A 17802-nucleotide genomic window follows, 5' to 3' on the forward strand; every position below is an offset into this window, starting at 1 on the left:
TGTGGGAATGCACTGTTCAGCACCATTTTCTATCCATAATTCTAGTAGCTGGGGGGGGGGGTTATTTTATCTTGCCATGGATGAGGGAATCCCCAGAAACTTGGCTGCCTAGATACCATAGTTGCCATATTTCAAAAGTCAAAATCCGGACACAAAAATTGGGTTGACGTACGTTCTGATTTTCCCAGATAATTCCACCTGGACACTGTTTTTTGACAGCCAAGTCCCAGCAATTTCCAGGAAATTCTGGGTGTATGGCAGCCCTAAGATACCAATGAATGGAATCTCCTTACTCAGGGAGCTCCAGAAGACTTGTTCACTGAGCATTCCTCCTGAATTGTTTGCAAGGAGGTTAGATGACATTGCATTAATGCAAGTGTTATCCCACACTTTCCTGTGCATTTTCCCATCACTTTCCTTATTGCAAAGAGCATAGCCTTTAGGAGAAGGAGGTTTGTGACGCAGGATGTCCTGGTCCACTGTAATTGTGCAGCCAGAGTTTGCCACTATTTGGTTGAATCCAGTCTGAAAATACTGATAGTCTGAAACTTCATGCTTTTTTGTTGTGCCCCTAACTTCTATTTCCATATCCCCATTTCCTAGATGGCACACAAGCAATCTCTTGCCTGCTATATAGTCCTCCGGTTGATGGTGAAACATGTTCTTCCAACTATAACAAAATTGTAGGGAAACAAAAAAAGAGAGGCAGTCTTGTTGTATGCTGCCCTGGTTTCTAGTTTCTAGTTCTATAGAAAGACACAGGGAGTTTGAAAAAGTAAACAGCTTTACAATGGTACCTCGGGTTAAGTACCTAATTCATTCCGGAGGTCCGTTCTTAACCTGAAACTGTTCTTAACCTGAAGCACCCCTTTAGCTAATTGGGCCTCCCGCTGCTGCCATGCCGCCGCTGCCGCGCGATTTCTGTTCTCATCCTGAAGCAAAGTTCTTAACCCAAGGTACTATTTCTGGGTTAGCGGAGTCTGTAACCTGAAGCGTATGTAACCTGAAGCGTATGTAACCTGAGGTACCACTGTATTCCTACAGCATGTGAGGAGGTACCAGCTGAAATGAGCAAATAGCATTTCCCTCTTCCTGCTGCCCCTTAACCACTAAATTAACCTATGAAAGTTGTTGTGGAATGCCAAAAAAATATGGCAGAACCGTGTGAATTTGCTTAAGGTTATTTTGTCACAAGAGCCTAAACTTGCATCTTTTGGGTTGGAGCTGTTCTGTATTGAAAGCTGGCAGGAGTACTTAACACTGGCTCTTCAATACAACAGCTGTTGTTCTGGCTTAGCCCCTCTAGTAAGTGCATTGGGCCTTTCCTGTTTTATTGGAACTGGTGAGGAGAGTGTGTGATGACTGGCCTTGAATCAAGTGCACATTCTCTGCTTTTGAGAAGTGCTCTTGTTTCTGGTGCAGTCTTTTATTTGCAAAATGAATCCATAGGTCACTTTTTCTTTTTAATGAGGTTGCATCAGGAAGGCAAGGGGGCCACTCACTTTTGTTGGTGGCATTCCGTCTGAAAGCTGCAAATAGGTCTATTAAGCCATTTTACTACTGGCCATTTTTAGGGGAAATGTGTTTACTATGATTGTGCAGGCCTCTAGAAGCCAGAGAGCATATTAAGAAGAGTCTTGCTGAAAGAGTGTGAATGCACCTTCTCTCTCTCTCTCTCTCTCACACACACACACATACACACACACACACACACACACACACACAGAGACACAGAGACACAGACTCACAGACTCACACCCTCATTGCCCATAGCTACTATTAAGTAGTTGGGAGCCAGACCTCCTTGCTGTCTTGCAAATCATCTAGAGATCTGCTTTACCCTACCAACGGAGAGAGGGTCGATTCTGCACAATCCATCTGGCAGGAATCCTCAAGGATATATGCAGAAGTCTGGATCACGTGAGAGTGGAATGACATAATGCTGCCTTGCGGAGTCCCCTGTATCATTCCTTTTGAGTGAAGAGCGGGAGCTTTGGATCTATAGGAAAAATAGGACATATAGGAAAGCCCCCATGGATTCAGTTTTCTTAGCCTCCCTTCCCCATTCAGGTAGAAAAAGAGGCACTGCCGATTTATAACCGAGCGTGTCACACACAGCTATTTTTGGTTGCCGCTCTCTTTGGGGGGATCGTGGTGGTGATTTCAGTGGAATGTGGCCAAACCCCAGACTGTGGCTGCGCCTGCCTGCAGGAGGTGTAATTCAACAGCCTCCGCTAACGGAGCGATTGGTGAAACTTAATGCATCAGCAGCGAGGGGTGTGTGCCAGCCTTGCCTGGCGAAGTCGGTGCGACTGGTCGGAGGCGGAACATGGATTTGAGAATGCGGCGAGTATAATACGAGGCGAGAGGGGCGTGGCCTCTCGTGTAATAGGGAGGCGTAACTTTTTTTCCCCCAAGCAGGGTGTGGCCGTGGCTTTTTTATTATTGGCTTTCCCTGTGGAGGCGTGTCCTTTCCCTGCTTTGCGATAGGTCGCTGGGGCCCCAGAGTGTGCTTTGCATGCTCATTGAGATTGGCTGGTTGGAGGTGCGCGTCCTTGTCTCGGCCTGGAGGGGGCGCTGATTGCCGGGTTAAGGATGGTGCAGCGGCCGTGGAGGCGGCGGCTGCCTGGGCTGTGAGCGCGGGGGCACCGGCCGGCATGGGGCGGTGGCGGAGCCTGCTCCGGGCGCTCGGCTGTTTCTTCCTCTCGCTGGTGCCGCTCCTCGGGGCCGGCGCTGCCGCGGATCGCCCACTGCAAGTGCTGCACGGTGAGATGGATCACCTGGGGGTGGCGAGGAGGAGGATGCAAGCGGGCGGGAAGGAGGGAGGGTGGCCAGAAGGGTAGGACTCTGGACGCCGGAGAGGGAAGGGGAAGGCTTCTTCGCTTGGGATGCTCGGAACTGGAGTGGGCGGGGTGAAGGGGGGGGTCTTGGAGGAGCCAAGGAGCTCCTTCCTTCCCGGCTGGCAGAGATTAGGGGCAGCCCCTTTGCTTCCATATGGCAGCCTGGAGCTCCGCTTCCTATTTTTCGTGCACGCTGGAGCTCCCTAGTCCTGGTCTCCCCCCGCCCCCGAATAAATCCGTATTTCTTTCCGCCCTGGGGATTAGAAAAGTATCCTTGGAGGAGGATTAGGTTTCGACTATTAAATATGGTGGGGGTTTGGGGAGGGGGAGGTCGCTCTTGGAGACGGAAAGGTGGTGGAAACGAAGCGAGATGCCGGCCCCTTGGCTCTTACCCTTCCCGCAGGTTGCTCTTTCCCAGTGGGAGGCGGTGAGAAGTGGGGATCCCTTGGCTGTTGTTGTTTTCTTTAAACAGCCCATGTAACACGTCTGCATCAGTTCCGCTGGAAACATGGAGTGGAGCATCTCCCCCCCCCCATGCTGTCTCCCCACCCCCATTCCGTATTTTGCTTCGCCTCTGAATCCTCCAGAATTTTCCCTCGGGCTTTAGGGTCCTGGCTGGGTTGGTTCCCCCTCCCCCCATCGCCCCCCATCGCCCCCTTCTCCTTGCACAGCTCTCGATGTATTTCTCTACCCACACGCACCCCACTCTCCCATGGGATGTTTTCCTCCTTTTCCCTGGTGCGGCTTCAGCCCCCGCCAAAGGGAGATTGTCACCATTTTGCGTGGCAGCCTGTCATGTGCACGTCACAGCGTTGTTAGCCTTGGCTGGCTTTGCCTCCCCTTTCTCTGTTCAGCTCCAGAGTAGACCTCTTCTCTCCCCCCCCGCCGTGTTTTCCTCCTCAATTCAGTCACTGACGTCATTCTCTCTCGCTGGGCCTTTCTCTTCACCCCCCCTCCTTTTCCAGCCTGACCCAGCTGCCTGTTGCAAACATCTACTGTGCCCCTTTAGAAACTGCCTTCCTTCCTTCCTTCCTTCCTTCCTTCCTTCCTTCCTTCCTCTCACTGGCTGAAGAAAGCTGGGATGCTGAGAGGGATTCCTTCTAGGAAACAGCAGAGCTCTCTCCATCAAGTACTATAAAAGTGCAGAGAAATAAGCTCAGCCTGGTACCCCCTCTGGGCCTGGTTATTGATTTCGGCTTCCTTCTTGGCAGTTCCTTATTTGCAAAATGAATCCATAGTTCACTTTTTCTTTTTAATGAGGTTGCATCAGGAAATGGCGCAGGAAGGTCAATGTTCCTTTTTCCTTGCAGCTCTCAAACTTGAGCAAATCTGCATCTTAGTTCAGTGCTTCAGTAGCACTTGGCTGAATAGGATGGATGTACAGCAACCCCTTCCAGAACCACTACTCAGCCATGCACTGAACAAATGTGAAGGTTCATGAATCTTTTGGATGTTTGCTCTTGGACCACCCTCCTTTGCAGGCTGTCTTTTATTAGATGCCTCTCTTGGGTGGGGGGCATTCAAGTGGGCAAGGTTGTTGCTTGTCAGTTTTGGGGGAAACTGTTAACGTAGGGAGCAGCAAACTCTTTATTCCATGTTCAAGGAAGGAAGTGAATGAATTGATCTGCCATGTTGATGAATTTTGACGTAGAATGATTACTGGAAGCTTTTCACCTAATGTAGGTTAGGTGCTGAGGATGGACTCCTTTGCTGATCAGTTTCCTGCCCTGCTTGGCAGTGAGGGTGCATTAGAGACTGTGTGGTGGGAAGTGGGAATGCTGGAATGGGGGGACGGGACGAAATCCCTCACACCGAATCCAGTGATGGCCATGGAATATGAGTGCATTGCTTCGGCCGTGGGCCTTTAATGTACAGGAACCACGAAGGACACTTGTGGCAGCATGGAGGCTTGAATTGTGGCCAGATGGTATAAAATCTAAGAGCTGAACTGGCTCATTTAAGGGAAGGGTTGGATAGGTCTTATCATTAGCCCAAGGGCATGATGGTAATCTGCGTATGGATACTTTGCTGCTTTTTTGTATTTAAAACTTGACTTGTGCTTTCCCTTGACCTGTGGGGATGCTGGTAAAGCTGTCTGAGACTAGGCTGAACAGTAATGAGCATGGGTTAATATGGGGGTAAAATTAAGAGATTTCCACCCCATTTAGAAAATTCTGCCTGGTGTGTTTATAGACATAGAAGGCTTGAAGGCAAAAATATTGAGCTTGATGTTTGTTGTTCAACCAAACTCCCACTCCTTCTACCTCCTATGACATGTTAGAAGTCTAGATCAGTGTCAATGAATAGGATGGTTTTTGGCAACCTACAATAATGTGTCAGAGTATGGTAGATCTGTACCTTTTTTTCCTGCCAAAAATCCACATGTCAGCATTCATATTGCCGTGGATGAAGATGGCAGAAGCATTTCCTATTCTTCTGAACTTATTTGCACAACTCTTATAGCAGGGGTAGCCCTTTGGATGCTGTTGGACTACAATTCCCATCACCCTTGACCATTGGCCATGCTAGCTGTGGCTAATGGGAGTTGGAGTCTAACAGCTGGAAGGCCACAGATTCTTCACTCCTGAAATAAAGAAAAAAGGGTGGCTACTGATAACCAGTTACCTGGTGGTTAGCTACCATGATGTGCATATAACCACATGGCAAGCTACCCACCTATATTGTTGTGCCAACTGTTGAGGAAAATCTTTCCACACTTCTGCACATCATCTGAAATCCAGGGAAGAGTAGGGGAAGTGGAAAGGTTCTTCTTGTCACATAACAGGTCAATAGACAACCAGCTTGCTAAATATAGTGGCAAGTTGTTATTTGTAAACTTAGACAGCCTTGTTCATTCACTCAGCAAAACAATAGCACCTGATTTATGTAACTCAGACTCCATTCAGCACTGGCATATATGGTAAAGAGTTTGAGACAGTGCTTTCCAGGTTAGATTTGACATTCTCTTGCCCTACTTGCAAAATTGTGCAGTAACTGAGGAGATGAAAAGGATTGTAGAGGCACTGAGCTGTGGCTGCACAAGAGCGAGACCAAAATATGGAAAGGTAAAGTTATTTGTTTGGTCACCAATTTGCAAGAACATCTCTTTGATCCTTGCCAGCATACTCTCTACCAGACTCCATAGTTCTGATGAGGAGTTGGTTCTGAGTGCAAACATTGTGCTCAGAAGTAAAAGAAAGACTTGGCCGTCTGTGGAAAAGGAAAACCTATGCATCATTACCTGTCTGAAAATGGATCTGAAGTACAAGAGGTTGTGACCAAAATGTGAAGGTATTTTAATGAGGTTTGGGCAGCTCAGAAATGGAAACTGAGCATATTCTGCCCATATATTGTTTGTGTACATGCTGTCCCTGACATTGCCTGTTATTTAAGTACTTGAATAACACATAACACCTGGTGTGTCTAGTTTCCCCCTTAGCTTTCCAGCTGCACATTTTGTGTCCATCTACACACTAAAGAAACCCTGCAGCAGACAAAGAACTTCCCTGGTCAAAAATCAAAATATTGCTCATGAGCCTATTTCTCCCTCATTCACTTTCTAAAACCCATTTCTTGCCCTTTGAGAATCCTAATGTGGCAGAATTGTTTCCCTGATCTTTATTAGCTGCTAGGAATTGAACACCAAGTACTGTTTACAGGGGGAAGGCAATTGCAGCTTCAGCAAGCATTTGTAAACAGCAAGTTTCTCACGGCCTTCCACATTTTGACTAGAAGCCAAATCCTATTGCCAGTACAGCATCTGCAGTGATATTAATCTCTCTGTGTATGCATGTGTGTGTGTGTATGAGAGAGAGAATGTATTTTTAATGTAGCATTAAAAATATATCAAGGTTTAATGAAATACATTTTAAAAATAACTCTGCATGTTGGGCATACATACTGGGTGTACATAATATGTATGTTGTGGCTTTGTTATAAACTTGTTTTTCAGTCAGGTTCTGGAGTGCCCTATCTCCCATCATGTTGCTCTTTTGCTTCTATGTCTGTCAAGTGGAAAAGCTGGGCTTTAAAAATACTTCAAAGTCTTCTCAGTCTGGAGTGTGTGGGGTTGGGTAAGAAATCTGGCTTCGTGATACCAGGAGACCCCCTGAAAGACTTCTGCAGGCCTTTTGCTATCCTGGCTTGCATGCATTCATAGGGAATACTCGGGCTACAGTGCAGGAATGAGGCAGCAGTTCATGGCTTGAGATCAGCCTTGCAATGTATAAATATTTTGGTCTGTAGCTTCCTGAATGCTCCAAGCATTGAGGAAGGCCAGGGGCATTTTAAACAACTGCTTGCACCACACCAACTCTGGCTGCAACACAGATGGAACTTCTTGTATTCAACCATTTTGAGAGTTCTTCTCTATGTCTATGGATTTCAGAACTGGGGAAGAATGATCAAGCAGTCTATCCTGGGATCTCTCTCTCAATGCAGATGGGGAAAGTTTTTGGCTCCCCTTCTTAATTCTTGGAAATAATAATAATAATATTAATAAAAAAATATTATTTATACCCCGCCCATCTGGCTGAGTTTTCCCCAGCCACTCTGGGTGGCTCCCAGTTGAGTGTTAAAAACAATACAGCATTAAATATTAAAAACTTCCCTAAAACCAGGCTGTTCTTCCTGTCCATCTTCCCCACCCCACCCAACACGACAAGTGACTATTTCCTAAAGCTATTAGCCCATTTCTTCCTTTCAAAAATATCAAGGGGCAGTTAGTTGCAAAGGCTGGACAAATTAATCCAAGATGCCAATTGTTATGTTAACAAACAACCAAAAAATATTGGTGTGATGGAAGAGCCACTAGCGGAAAACTTGCCCCACCCCGGCCTGGTTGTATTTGGGGTTTGCAGTGCACAGCCCTTCTTGATTGAATATATTCTCTGTGGACATTTGGAGGTGCCAAGAAACATGCTGGGATTTCCCCTGGCATGTCATTTGTGCATAGGATCTCAAGAGGAGGAAGAATGGGTTGTGCTGTAGCAGATGAAAAGGAAAAAAGGAAGTACCTTGGACCAATGAGGGGTATTAAGGTGAAACCATGAAACTTGGAAATTGCTTCATTGTAGGGGCTTGGAAAACCTGTCATTGTCTTTTTGGACTACCCTGATCATGAGCCCTGTTAGCTACGTAGGAGCAGCAGACACCCTTGGTTAATATAAATAATGTTCTACTGGGATAAATAGGAAAGGATGTGCAGAGAGAGGATTGTAGAAGGGACTTCCTTTCCTATTAGGAGCCCTGCCTCATCTAAGAGTGTACTCCTCCCCCTTGTGGGGAACAATGCTGCCTAGCACCTTGGTGGTGGTGTAGACAGATTCTAAGGAGCTGCCACCTGCCGTCTGTAGAGATTGAGACCTATCCCCAACCAGCATCTTTTGACATTTTGGCTTAAATCTCATTTTGAAAGGTCCGTATTGGACTCTGCTGAACATGTAACTAGAATTTGCCTAGGACAGGTGTGCTGACAGAGCCAGAGCCATCCTTGCTGTGCTTGGCTGCAGAATCCCATTCCTCTGGAGGCCTCTGACTCACACCGACAAAGACGTCAGTGGTAGTGCAACGCAAGTGTGTTTCCGCGGCCTGCTCTGACTCACTGGCTGGGCAGCTGTGATCTTCATTGTGGATGTGGCTGATGGGCAAAGAGACCTACTATTTTTGTGCTCTGGTGCTCTGCAGCCTATACTGCTTTCTTCTACATTTCATGGCATTATAAATGAAGAGGAGAGAGTGGCACAAACTACGTATCTACTTTTGAGACCGTTTCTCCCTGTGGATGTGAAACCGCCTTCTAGCAACCTGCCTTCATGGGCTGTCCCTTGCACCCAGCATTTGCCAGAGCTGGGTATTGTATGCCCATGTCCCCCATCTGTGTAAATTATAATTACACGCTTTTGAATCAGATGACCCCCATAGGTTTCTCTCCAGTCCTGATACCCGTAGCATTAATCTGTGTAGTTCTGATGCATCGGAACACCAGGAATGCCAAATGATCCGTCACAGTTCCAGAGACTTCTTTGTGTGATTCATAGCCTCTCTGATTATCTCCTGATAGAAGATCTTGGGGGGGTAGTGCCCCCCCCCCACTGCTCATCATTTTCAGAACCGCTCTGGGTAGCTTTTACTAAGAATAGGAATAGGTTAACCCCTGGGTTTTCCGCTTGTGAGGTGGGCCCCTGGGACAATTGCTTTATTGTTTTATTTTAGCTGTTTGTGTCCCATCTTTTAGGGCAAGCCCACACAAGGAAGCTTACAATAAGAAATTATAATTGATGCACACAGTTCCAGGGAGGGAGGGAATTTTGAATCAGGTCCCCAACTTGTTAGGGCCAAACTAGAATCAACCTTAATTGTGTGAGTGCTGTTAATGTGCATGGGTTTTGTTAGACAAATAGCTGAGTGAAGCCTATGCTGCTGGGTAAACATTTAGGGCCTGGGGAGGGTTAATTCTCTTATCTCCCTGCCAAGGTCTCCATGCTGCTCAGACTGCTATCTGCATTTCAAGGGAACATCCACTGCTGCCAGTGGGAGCTTATGAGCCATACTAGTCTCCTCCTCACCTTCACTGTCCCCCAGTAGCTCAATTTCCCTCTCTGCTGCTTTTTATATAGCAAAAACACATTGGGTGCATTCATGCAATTAACATCACTTTTTAGTTTTTCCTGTTGCTAACCTTACTAAAGAGTCTTTAGTGAGGCACATGGTCAACATAACTGTCTAGCCTTCCAGGGAATGATTCGTTCTGCCACTTCTTTCATTATCTTGTATATGACCTTTTAATTGTTGAGGGTTTTAAAAAAAATTATTACCACTTTGAATTTTGTCCTTGTTAGCCACCTTCTCTATTCATTTTAAAAATACATTTTTATTATGCCTTTCTGCTTTAACAAATCACTGAAGGCAGCTCTTAAAATTTTAGAAGACACATGTACATAAAACTAACAATAAAACTGTAACTAAAAACAGCAGTAAGATCTTCAGTACAAAAACTGAAAAGAAAAGAAATGCAAGCAGCAGTTGTTCATGCTTAAAAAACACCCCTCAATGCCTTCTGAAATAAGGATATATCCACAAGTCACCAAAAGCAAATAGCTAAGTGAGCTTTCCAAGGAAGAGAGCTCCAGAACTGTGACTGTAGTAACTGGAAAAGCCCTGTCCTTTTGGTTCAAAAAGGAGGATAATAAACACTTGGACAAAGGAGCAGGAAGGATGATTCTCAGTCAGTTGCCAATACCAAGCCTAGCTTGGCTGGGTAGATATTGTAGGCTCAGGGCTATTGGTATAGTCTAGCAGTATCTGTATCCATATTGGATGGGTGAGCTACGTTGTATAACAGTATTTTCTCCTCCCAGAGAATCAGTGCCACACCTGGAAGCTTCTGGGGATTTTCACATTTTACACGGCAATCATGTCTACGGCTTATATAGCAGTGTTTGCCTTGATGATTGCCATAAAATGAAGTGTGTGTGTGTGTGTGTGTGTACACAGGTGATAGATATCTGGGAGGGAGCAATGTCCAGTTTAAGCCTTGATGCACATACTGTGTGTCCCTGTGCCTTTAGAGAGATGGGTCTGCTCTTCATGATTCATGGTAGTTGCTGAAAGACACAAACACACACATGGCAGGCATCTGCTCCATAAAATATGAATCTACCCTTAGGGAACGTTCTTAGTTTATATACTTCATTCTACATTTCCCTCTTGTTTGCTATTAAATGTCATTTTCTAAATGTTTGAAAGCGGTGCCACCATTTGGGGGGGGCAGGTTGGGGAAAAGTAGGGAATACTGAAAGCCTAACAAAGGAAAAAACACTGCAATGCCCTTTTTGTGTTGGTTTTGCCTCCAGAAAGGTTATCCTAACACCCATACACAATATCTGGTAGTTCCTGAAACAGTTCTCCCAGATATTTGTAATTGAGATTTTTTTAATTGAAACTTTGCTGCACAGATATTTTGCCTGATTCCTTTCCTCTGTTTATTTACTATTTTAAGTGATAAGGCCCAACTAATGAGAGAGAGAGAGAGGTGCTCCAGCTTTACCCCCTGTAGCAAAGCCATCCTAATATTTGGGGGAATAGGGAATCTGTGCCTGTTCTTCAAGTGGACTTAATTTCCTTGCCTCAGTTGTGGCAAAGATTGGGGCTGGTAAGTTTCAGCACCATGGTTAGCTCCTTGCAGACAGCTTGAGTCTGACTTTTGGCTCAGCAATAAAGCACCATTGACAAGTTTAAAAGTTGCTTTCGCATCCTTCATTCACTCAGGGTTTAGAAAGGAATCCAGGCGATGTCATTATCAAAAGGTTGGATTCCTGTATTTTCTGTCAACCCTGCCCCCTCCTTTTTTTAAAAATAAAAAAAGGCTAATCACTAGCTTCTTTATTCAGTCATGGTGACCATTGCTTATGGTATTCCTGAATTGTCCTTGAAGGTGATGGTTATTGCTGGGTTAGATATAGATCCATGTGATTAGATTATTATTTAACTTGTTATTACTGTTTAAACAGTTCATTTACCACTTGACAACAGTCACATCTAAGCAGGGTAAAAGAAATACCTTGTATAAAAAAGTAAACACTTATTAAAAGTATAAAATCAGACTTCAGTTTCAGTGCCTGCTGGAATAATAATTTAAAAAGTCATCAGTAGGTGCTGGAAGTCCAACTTGGGAGGAGGCCTGTCCGACCTCTACTGGAAGGGCATTCCATAAAATTGAGCCCACAATATGGAGCACACCACTCTTTGTGGATGCAACTCATGCATCAGTGACTGCACTGTGGCAATTGAGTCCAACAAGATCATACGTACATAAAGGCATCCTGAAGGCAAGAAGAAATGAGTTCTATTCATTTGAAACATTGTAATATAATTTAGGTCTTGAAATACATACTATTTGCAGTAGCCAGTAGATTTGCATCCCTGCGAAGCAGTAAAGCTGGAGCATCTCTTATATGAATTATAATACTGTCTCTCTGGAAAACTCTGGTGTGTCTCTGTCACTCTCTTTCCAGGCTGCCTATTTGACAGGAGACTCTGCTCCCAACAGGAAGTCTGTGTGCAAGGTAAATAAGCTTGGGATGGATTGGAATTAAGGGCATTAAGTCCATAGGGTGGAAAAGCACCTGTTGCTGTAGAGTGATGTACACTTATTTCCCCTGCTGTGCTAAAATATGCTTTCTGCATTTGTTATGAAGTGGGGGGGGGACCACATGTGCAACAGGCTCTGATCTGGAAGCCTTTCTGCCCCAAGAATGGGACAAGTGCTTGCCTCTTTTCCATGTTGGCATGTTTCCTCCTCGATGCTTCTCATATGAATTACAGCCTTGTTGTGATATTGGTCCATTTGGGCATCTAATGGTAGAAGGCATGACTGCACCCTCACAAGACAAAATTATTTCACTTTCCCTGTCTCTTAGTGCAATCCTATCCAGGTTTGCCTTGGGCTAAATCCCACTGAATTCAATGAGGCTTACTTCCAGGAAAGTGTATTTCAGCTTCAAGCTTTTGCATATCTAATTATCTTAGGATGGAGTTTTGTGAAATTCATTGGAAACATATTGTGTTCCCAGTGTATTCACACCCTATATTGAAGCTCCCCCATAAGCTGTGCAGCAGCCTACTAACCACCATCTCATCTGCCTAGCTGTGTGTTATTCTCTGACCCTACTTTTCTCTTCCCCCTCCTTTCACCGATCTTTCCACCCTGAGTTGCATGACCACTGTCTCATAGTCATGTTATCTTTGCAGATGGATTGTTTGGTCAGTGCCAGGAAGGTTCCCTTCGAGATAAGCCGTACTTCCAGGTCACAGCCTCTGTGCTCCAGCGTTTGCAGGATGTGCTACGGCATCTCATGGCACAAGGTAAGTGTCCGTGCTTGAGGAGGAGGAGAAGGAGAATTAACGTAAGATGAGGGAAGTGAGCCAGCTCTGCACAGACCAGGAGAGGGAATTAAGAGCACTCTATGCCCCTTCTTCTAGTCTTGGCAACATTACTTGGGAGTCTGTCCAACCCCCCAGTACCGCAGAACCTTCTACCAAGTGAGACCATTGGTCCATTTAGTGCAATATTGTGTGAACTGACTGGCAGTGGCATCAGCTCTCAGGGTTTCAGACGAAATTCTCTCCCAGCCCCACCTGGAAATGCTGGGCATTGAACTTGAGACCTTCTGCATGCAAATCAGATGCTTTGGCACTGAGCCATGATGTCATGCTAGAAATGCATACTATAATCAGGCACATCTAACATATGCTCAGACTATGGGTTCCTCCAAGCTGAATGTTGTTGTTGTTGTTGTTTTTGGTGTGTGTATTTTGCAACATATTGTGGCAATAATAGTGCATTACAAGTGGACTTATACTGGACCAACCACGCCTCAATCCACTTTATTAGTTGTTCTGTGATGCTTCCCCAAGATTGCTGCATTATTGCACAACAAAAGCAGGACAAAAAGTAAACGGGAACATTTATGGTATAAATAGGTGCAGCATTTCAGCAGGAAGTTGTAGGACTTAGAAACAAAGCAGTGTATCTTCCCCAAAACTTTTGCAGGTGCAAACAGTATTGAAAGGAGAAGCATATATAACAGCCACAATACAATTCACAATAAAATGGATGGGACCCTGTATTTTACTTTTTGTCTCTGGCAAATACCTGTCCCTATATTTTGGGGATGCCGTGCTAAAATCTTTAGTCTTAGTTTCTGCAGTTGGTCATTCTTTGGAGTGCAGCTGCTTCCCAAGGATTGGATGATATTCATAGTTTCAGCGCTGGATTCAATACTTGGCTATTGTGGCCATGCTTTGACTTAGCTCTCCATCTTCATGGCAGGTTTATCGTGGCAGGATGACCTTACCCAACACGTGATCTCCCGGGAGATGGAACGCATCCCCAGACTTCACCTTCCACCTCCTTGGGAGTCTGTAGCTGAGAACAGGTAAAGGGAACAGTTCATTTGGAATGTGAGCTTTTACTTGAGTTGCTGCCATTAATTTTCATCCAATAATCTGCTTATCACAACTGAGAGAGGGGGAAACGTCTCTTGGAGAATAAATGGGAACTCCCTTGTCTCCTAGCTGATAGTCATATGTCTGTCACTCAGAATGACAATTTTTAAGAAGGGACAACTCAAACACAAAAGGAAGGACAGAGAAGTCTGTGCTTCTCTCAGCCAAGACCCACTTATCCACATTCAAGGGAAAGGAAGCTGTTGTAGGTGGTTTGAGATCCGACTCCAGTGCTCACTAGTACAACACTAATTTCAGAGCAGAACACTCCTCTTCCAGGAGCTTGTAAAGCTTGCAAGACATTTAGAAATGCCTTGTTCTTAAACTCTCAACTTAAGAACCACCTTTGAACAAATCTTAAGGCAACATTTTATTCTCTCCACGTCTATAAAATCTCTTTCTCTTGCTTCTTTGTGGTGCTTTCCCCCCTCTTTCTGTACACAACTGTTTTGAAGGCAAAGACTCTTGAGAGCCTAAGAAATAAGGCAGCAAATCATTGTGGAGACAAACTCAAAAAGTGCCAGGAAGAGGACTGGAAATGGCAGGACTTAAAAATAAACAGAGACAGCCCACTATGAGGTTTGGAAACTCCCCGTGATGATGTCCACAAGATGTCCAAGCAGTGGCCATCAATGCAAGAACACTTAACTGTATCGGGATGGGAAAACTTCCCTACAGAGAATTAGAGGCGCTGCCACTGATAATATTGTTGGACTGGGAAATGTGAGCTTCTAGATGCCAAGCTGCATATTGATAGCATAATACATTGCCTATGACTGTTCTCTTTTCAGGTTCCCACCTAGTCACCTGTCTCCAAGGAGAACCTCTTCACCACCAGAGCCTGCCTCCCTCCAGACAGCTCATCAGCCTCCTCTCCCTCCAGTCCTCCTGCAGCGGTACCTGGAGCTGCTGTTGGCTTCTCAGCCTGAGCTAGGCTACAAGGAGCCCTTCTTATCTTCATATCCACATCACCAGGTGTGTCTCAGCAGTGCTGCATACAGAATAAGGGCAAGGAGTCTGCACGAAGAGCTGGAAGGAGAGTCAAGGGACTGTCCTGTGATTTGCAAGGTGGCCTGTTCAATCGGAGAGAACTGAATGTGCTTAGGAGGCCTAAGTTTTACTGAAGCGTTGAGTAGGAAGGAGTCACTTCAAAGCCTGAGCAGAACTGTAACTGCTGATGATAGGTTTTGGACTGCAGGCCACTGAATTCTAAACTGCACCACTTTGCCTTCGGAAAAAGTTTCTTGCTGGCTAGGATGAAGGATATTTAGAGGGGGTGGGATGCTTATAGTGTTTTATTTTAACCCATAAGTTCCAATCAGTCACTTTTTACTATATCCTTTCAACCTAAAAGTTCATTTTCTCATCTATTTGTTTTTAGGAACCCACCAACTCCTTATTATACCCCATATGCCTAAATGCACAAAAACTTATTTTGCACTGTACTTTTGTTTTTTTACATTGCACAAAATGGGTCTAGCTGCATGTTAGAACAAACTCTGCTGCCCTCTGCCGTGAACACTTCAAGATTGCCTTTCTGTTTCCCTGTGTTCAGTTCAGCTACCCAGATGGTACCTTCCAGGACAACCCCAATGCTCACAGCGCTGAGCACCCTGTTCTGCTGGACCGAGCTGCTGCTTCTAAGGCCCTGTTTGGTGCCAGCACTGCTCCCTCCTATAGGGGGCAGCAGGGAGCGGATGGAGGTCAACTTTTCCAGGACCTGGGAGCACTTTACCTAACACAGGAGCAGGCAGGTAAATCGAGAACTATGGCGCAGCAGAAGCACGATTCCAGGACGGATGGCCCCTTTCCGGACTATGGCGACAGCTCTGAATACAGAGGAGAGCCCCAGGCACTCCTGGCAGAGCCAGGTGAGACTGTTCCTACCTGTGTTTCACTAAGGGGTTCCTCAAGCACTTTATAGCTCAGGGGTGAGGAATCTGTGCTGTTGTGGATGCTGTTGGACTCCTCCCATCTGCTCCAGTCAGTCTTGGCCAATGGTCAAGATTAATGGGAGTTGTAGTACAATGGCCTATGGAGGCCGCAGGATCCCCACCCCTGTTGTAGCTTGTTATCTCAACCTAGAAGCCTTGGTGCTGGTGGGGCTGCAGTTGCAACACCTTCCCGTTTCCCCAATTTCCCTTCCACAGATAGAGCACTAGAGAGGCTGGCAGCAGTGCTTGCCAGCTATGGCATCAGGCCCCAGGATCTCACTCCCCAGCATCTCAGCTCCCTTACTGGTCTTCTCCGGCTCCTCAGAAGTCCAGGTAAGATCGGCAAGATGGTATATGTAAGAGGATCTGGGAGAAGAGGCAGCTGGGATGTCTATAGCTGAAGGAGAGGAGATGGAGAGAGGGTTCTGTGTGTCTGGGGATAACATGGAACAATATCCGGACTATGTCTGCATTGACAAGGACCAAGCTGTGCTATTATTGTGCTGATCCAGCCCTGCTCCTCACAATCTGGGGATAAATCTGAGTTGGAGCTCTATCCAGAACCTGTTTTTCTGTGTTGGTGCTTAGCTGTGGAGCCCATGAAGTAGTAATGAAAGGGAGCATGTACTTGCTGTATGGAATACCTTTACTGCTATGTAATCAAAATGCCAACCATACCCCCTCCTGAGAGTTTCCAAAGTGGGTAGTTTGATTTCCAGGTTGGCTTGAGGATTTAAGATCTCATACCTTAGAAACTAAATACTCTTCTAATTCTCTCCCCAGCTGGTAGGCTTGGACCAGACACTCCAGAATCTAAGCGGGTAAGGCAGCACCTTCTAGATGCAAGGGGCAGTCTCCAGCCCAGAGTTCCTAAGGCCCTCTTAAGATTGTTGGAATTCGCTTTCACACAGTTTACAGGGGGCAAACGGTATGGGAAGCCTGAGTTGATGAAACAACGTCTTGCCCTGAGGAGTAGACTTGGCCTGTACCTAACCTGTTCCAGCCCCTATAGTACAATCCTCCACAGCTAGTTTCTAGATGGACAGCCTGTGGAGAAGATTGGATGTGTGCCCCTGAGACCTGAAGGCAGAGTTGGCCAGCCTGTGGCTGATAATGAACAGGCACAGTTAATGATTCAGGGGCTTTGGTTGGAGTAGAGGGCAGGAGGGATCACCCAACCGCTGGTGGTTGCAGATTGGAAGTGTTGAGGTGCTGGTGAGTGATGTGCCTCTTTCTCCTCAGGTGACAGAAGCTGAAATGCAACATGGGGAGGAGCTGGAGCCACCCCCCTCTCAAGAGAGCTATGTCAGTGCCGTGCCCACAGAGGGGCAGGTGCAGGCCCAGAGGGAGACGCTTAGCCCAACTAAGGCCAAGATAACCATGACGACAGCTTCCCCAGAACAACCTGAGCCCCTCCGTGCTGGTGAGGGGGAAGCAGCTGGCCTCAAGAGGCAGGTGGCAGTGATAAAGAAGAGCCACACATCAGTAGGGGGACCTGGCAAGGATGAGGACCGGCCAGAGACAGCGCTGGCTGCTGAGGAATACGGCTACATTGTCACTGACCAAAAGTGAGAGAAGGGGCGGGACATGGGGGGAAGGGGAAGGGGAAGGGCCAAGGAAATAGGCCAGTGGGGGCAAGGTGTGTGCTCTCTAACATTTGGGAGATAGGGTGCTATTTGAGAGGTAAAAATGCATGTGCTTGTCTAACATAGGCATGAGATCAAGACTCACACTATTAATAATATTTATTATTATTATTATTATTCATTAAATTTGTATTCCGCCCTTCAGCTGAAGATTACAGGGCAGTTCACAACTTAAAAGCACAAAATGATAACACAAAATACATTTAAAAAGAACCCTGCTCCCATAAGCGCATTTAAAAAGCCATAGAATGCTTAATCAGCCAAAGGCCTCGTTATTGAGAAACGTTTTCATATGGCACCTGAAGAGATGTCATGAAGGCGCTAGGCTAGCCTCCCTGGGGAGAGCATTCCACAAGTGGGGAGCCACTGCAGAAA

General features: G+C 46.0%; 1 protein-coding gene across 2 annotated transcripts in view; it reads left to right on the forward strand.

The window, feature by feature from the left end:
• Positions 1 to 2542: 2542 nt before the first annotated feature.
• PTPRN (protein tyrosine phosphatase receptor type N) overlaps positions 2543 to 17802 on the forward strand; it is a 35705-nt gene continuing 20445 nt past the window's right edge. Inside the window, exons 1-9 of one of the 2 annotated variants that reach the window (XM_082222726.1) lie at positions 2543 to 2766; positions 11855 to 11905; positions 12591 to 12704; positions 13672 to 13777; positions 14639 to 14822; positions 15403 to 15601; positions 15998 to 16114; positions 16565 to 16602; positions 17024 to 17349. In XM_082222726.1, the coding sequence (XP_082078852.1) occupies positions 2658 to 2766; positions 11855 to 11905; positions 12591 to 12704; positions 13672 to 13777; positions 14639 to 14822; positions 15403 to 15601; positions 15998 to 16114; positions 16565 to 16602; positions 17024 to 17349 (1244 nt within the window). In that variant the 5' untranslated portion in view covers positions 2543 to 2657. Of the gene's footprint in view, positions 2767 to 11854; positions 11906 to 12590; positions 12705 to 13671; positions 13778 to 14638; positions 14823 to 15402; positions 15719 to 15997; positions 16115 to 16564; positions 16603 to 17023; positions 17350 to 17802 lie in introns of both variants that reach the window. The other variant, XM_082222727.1, reaches the window with a different exon arrangement.

This window comes from Podarcis vaucheri, assembly GCF_965113315.1.
Source record: "Podarcis vaucheri genome assembly, chromosome: 1".
NCBI classification, from domain to species: Eukaryota; Metazoa; Chordata; class Lepidosauria; order Squamata; family Lacertidae; genus Podarcis; species Podarcis vaucheri.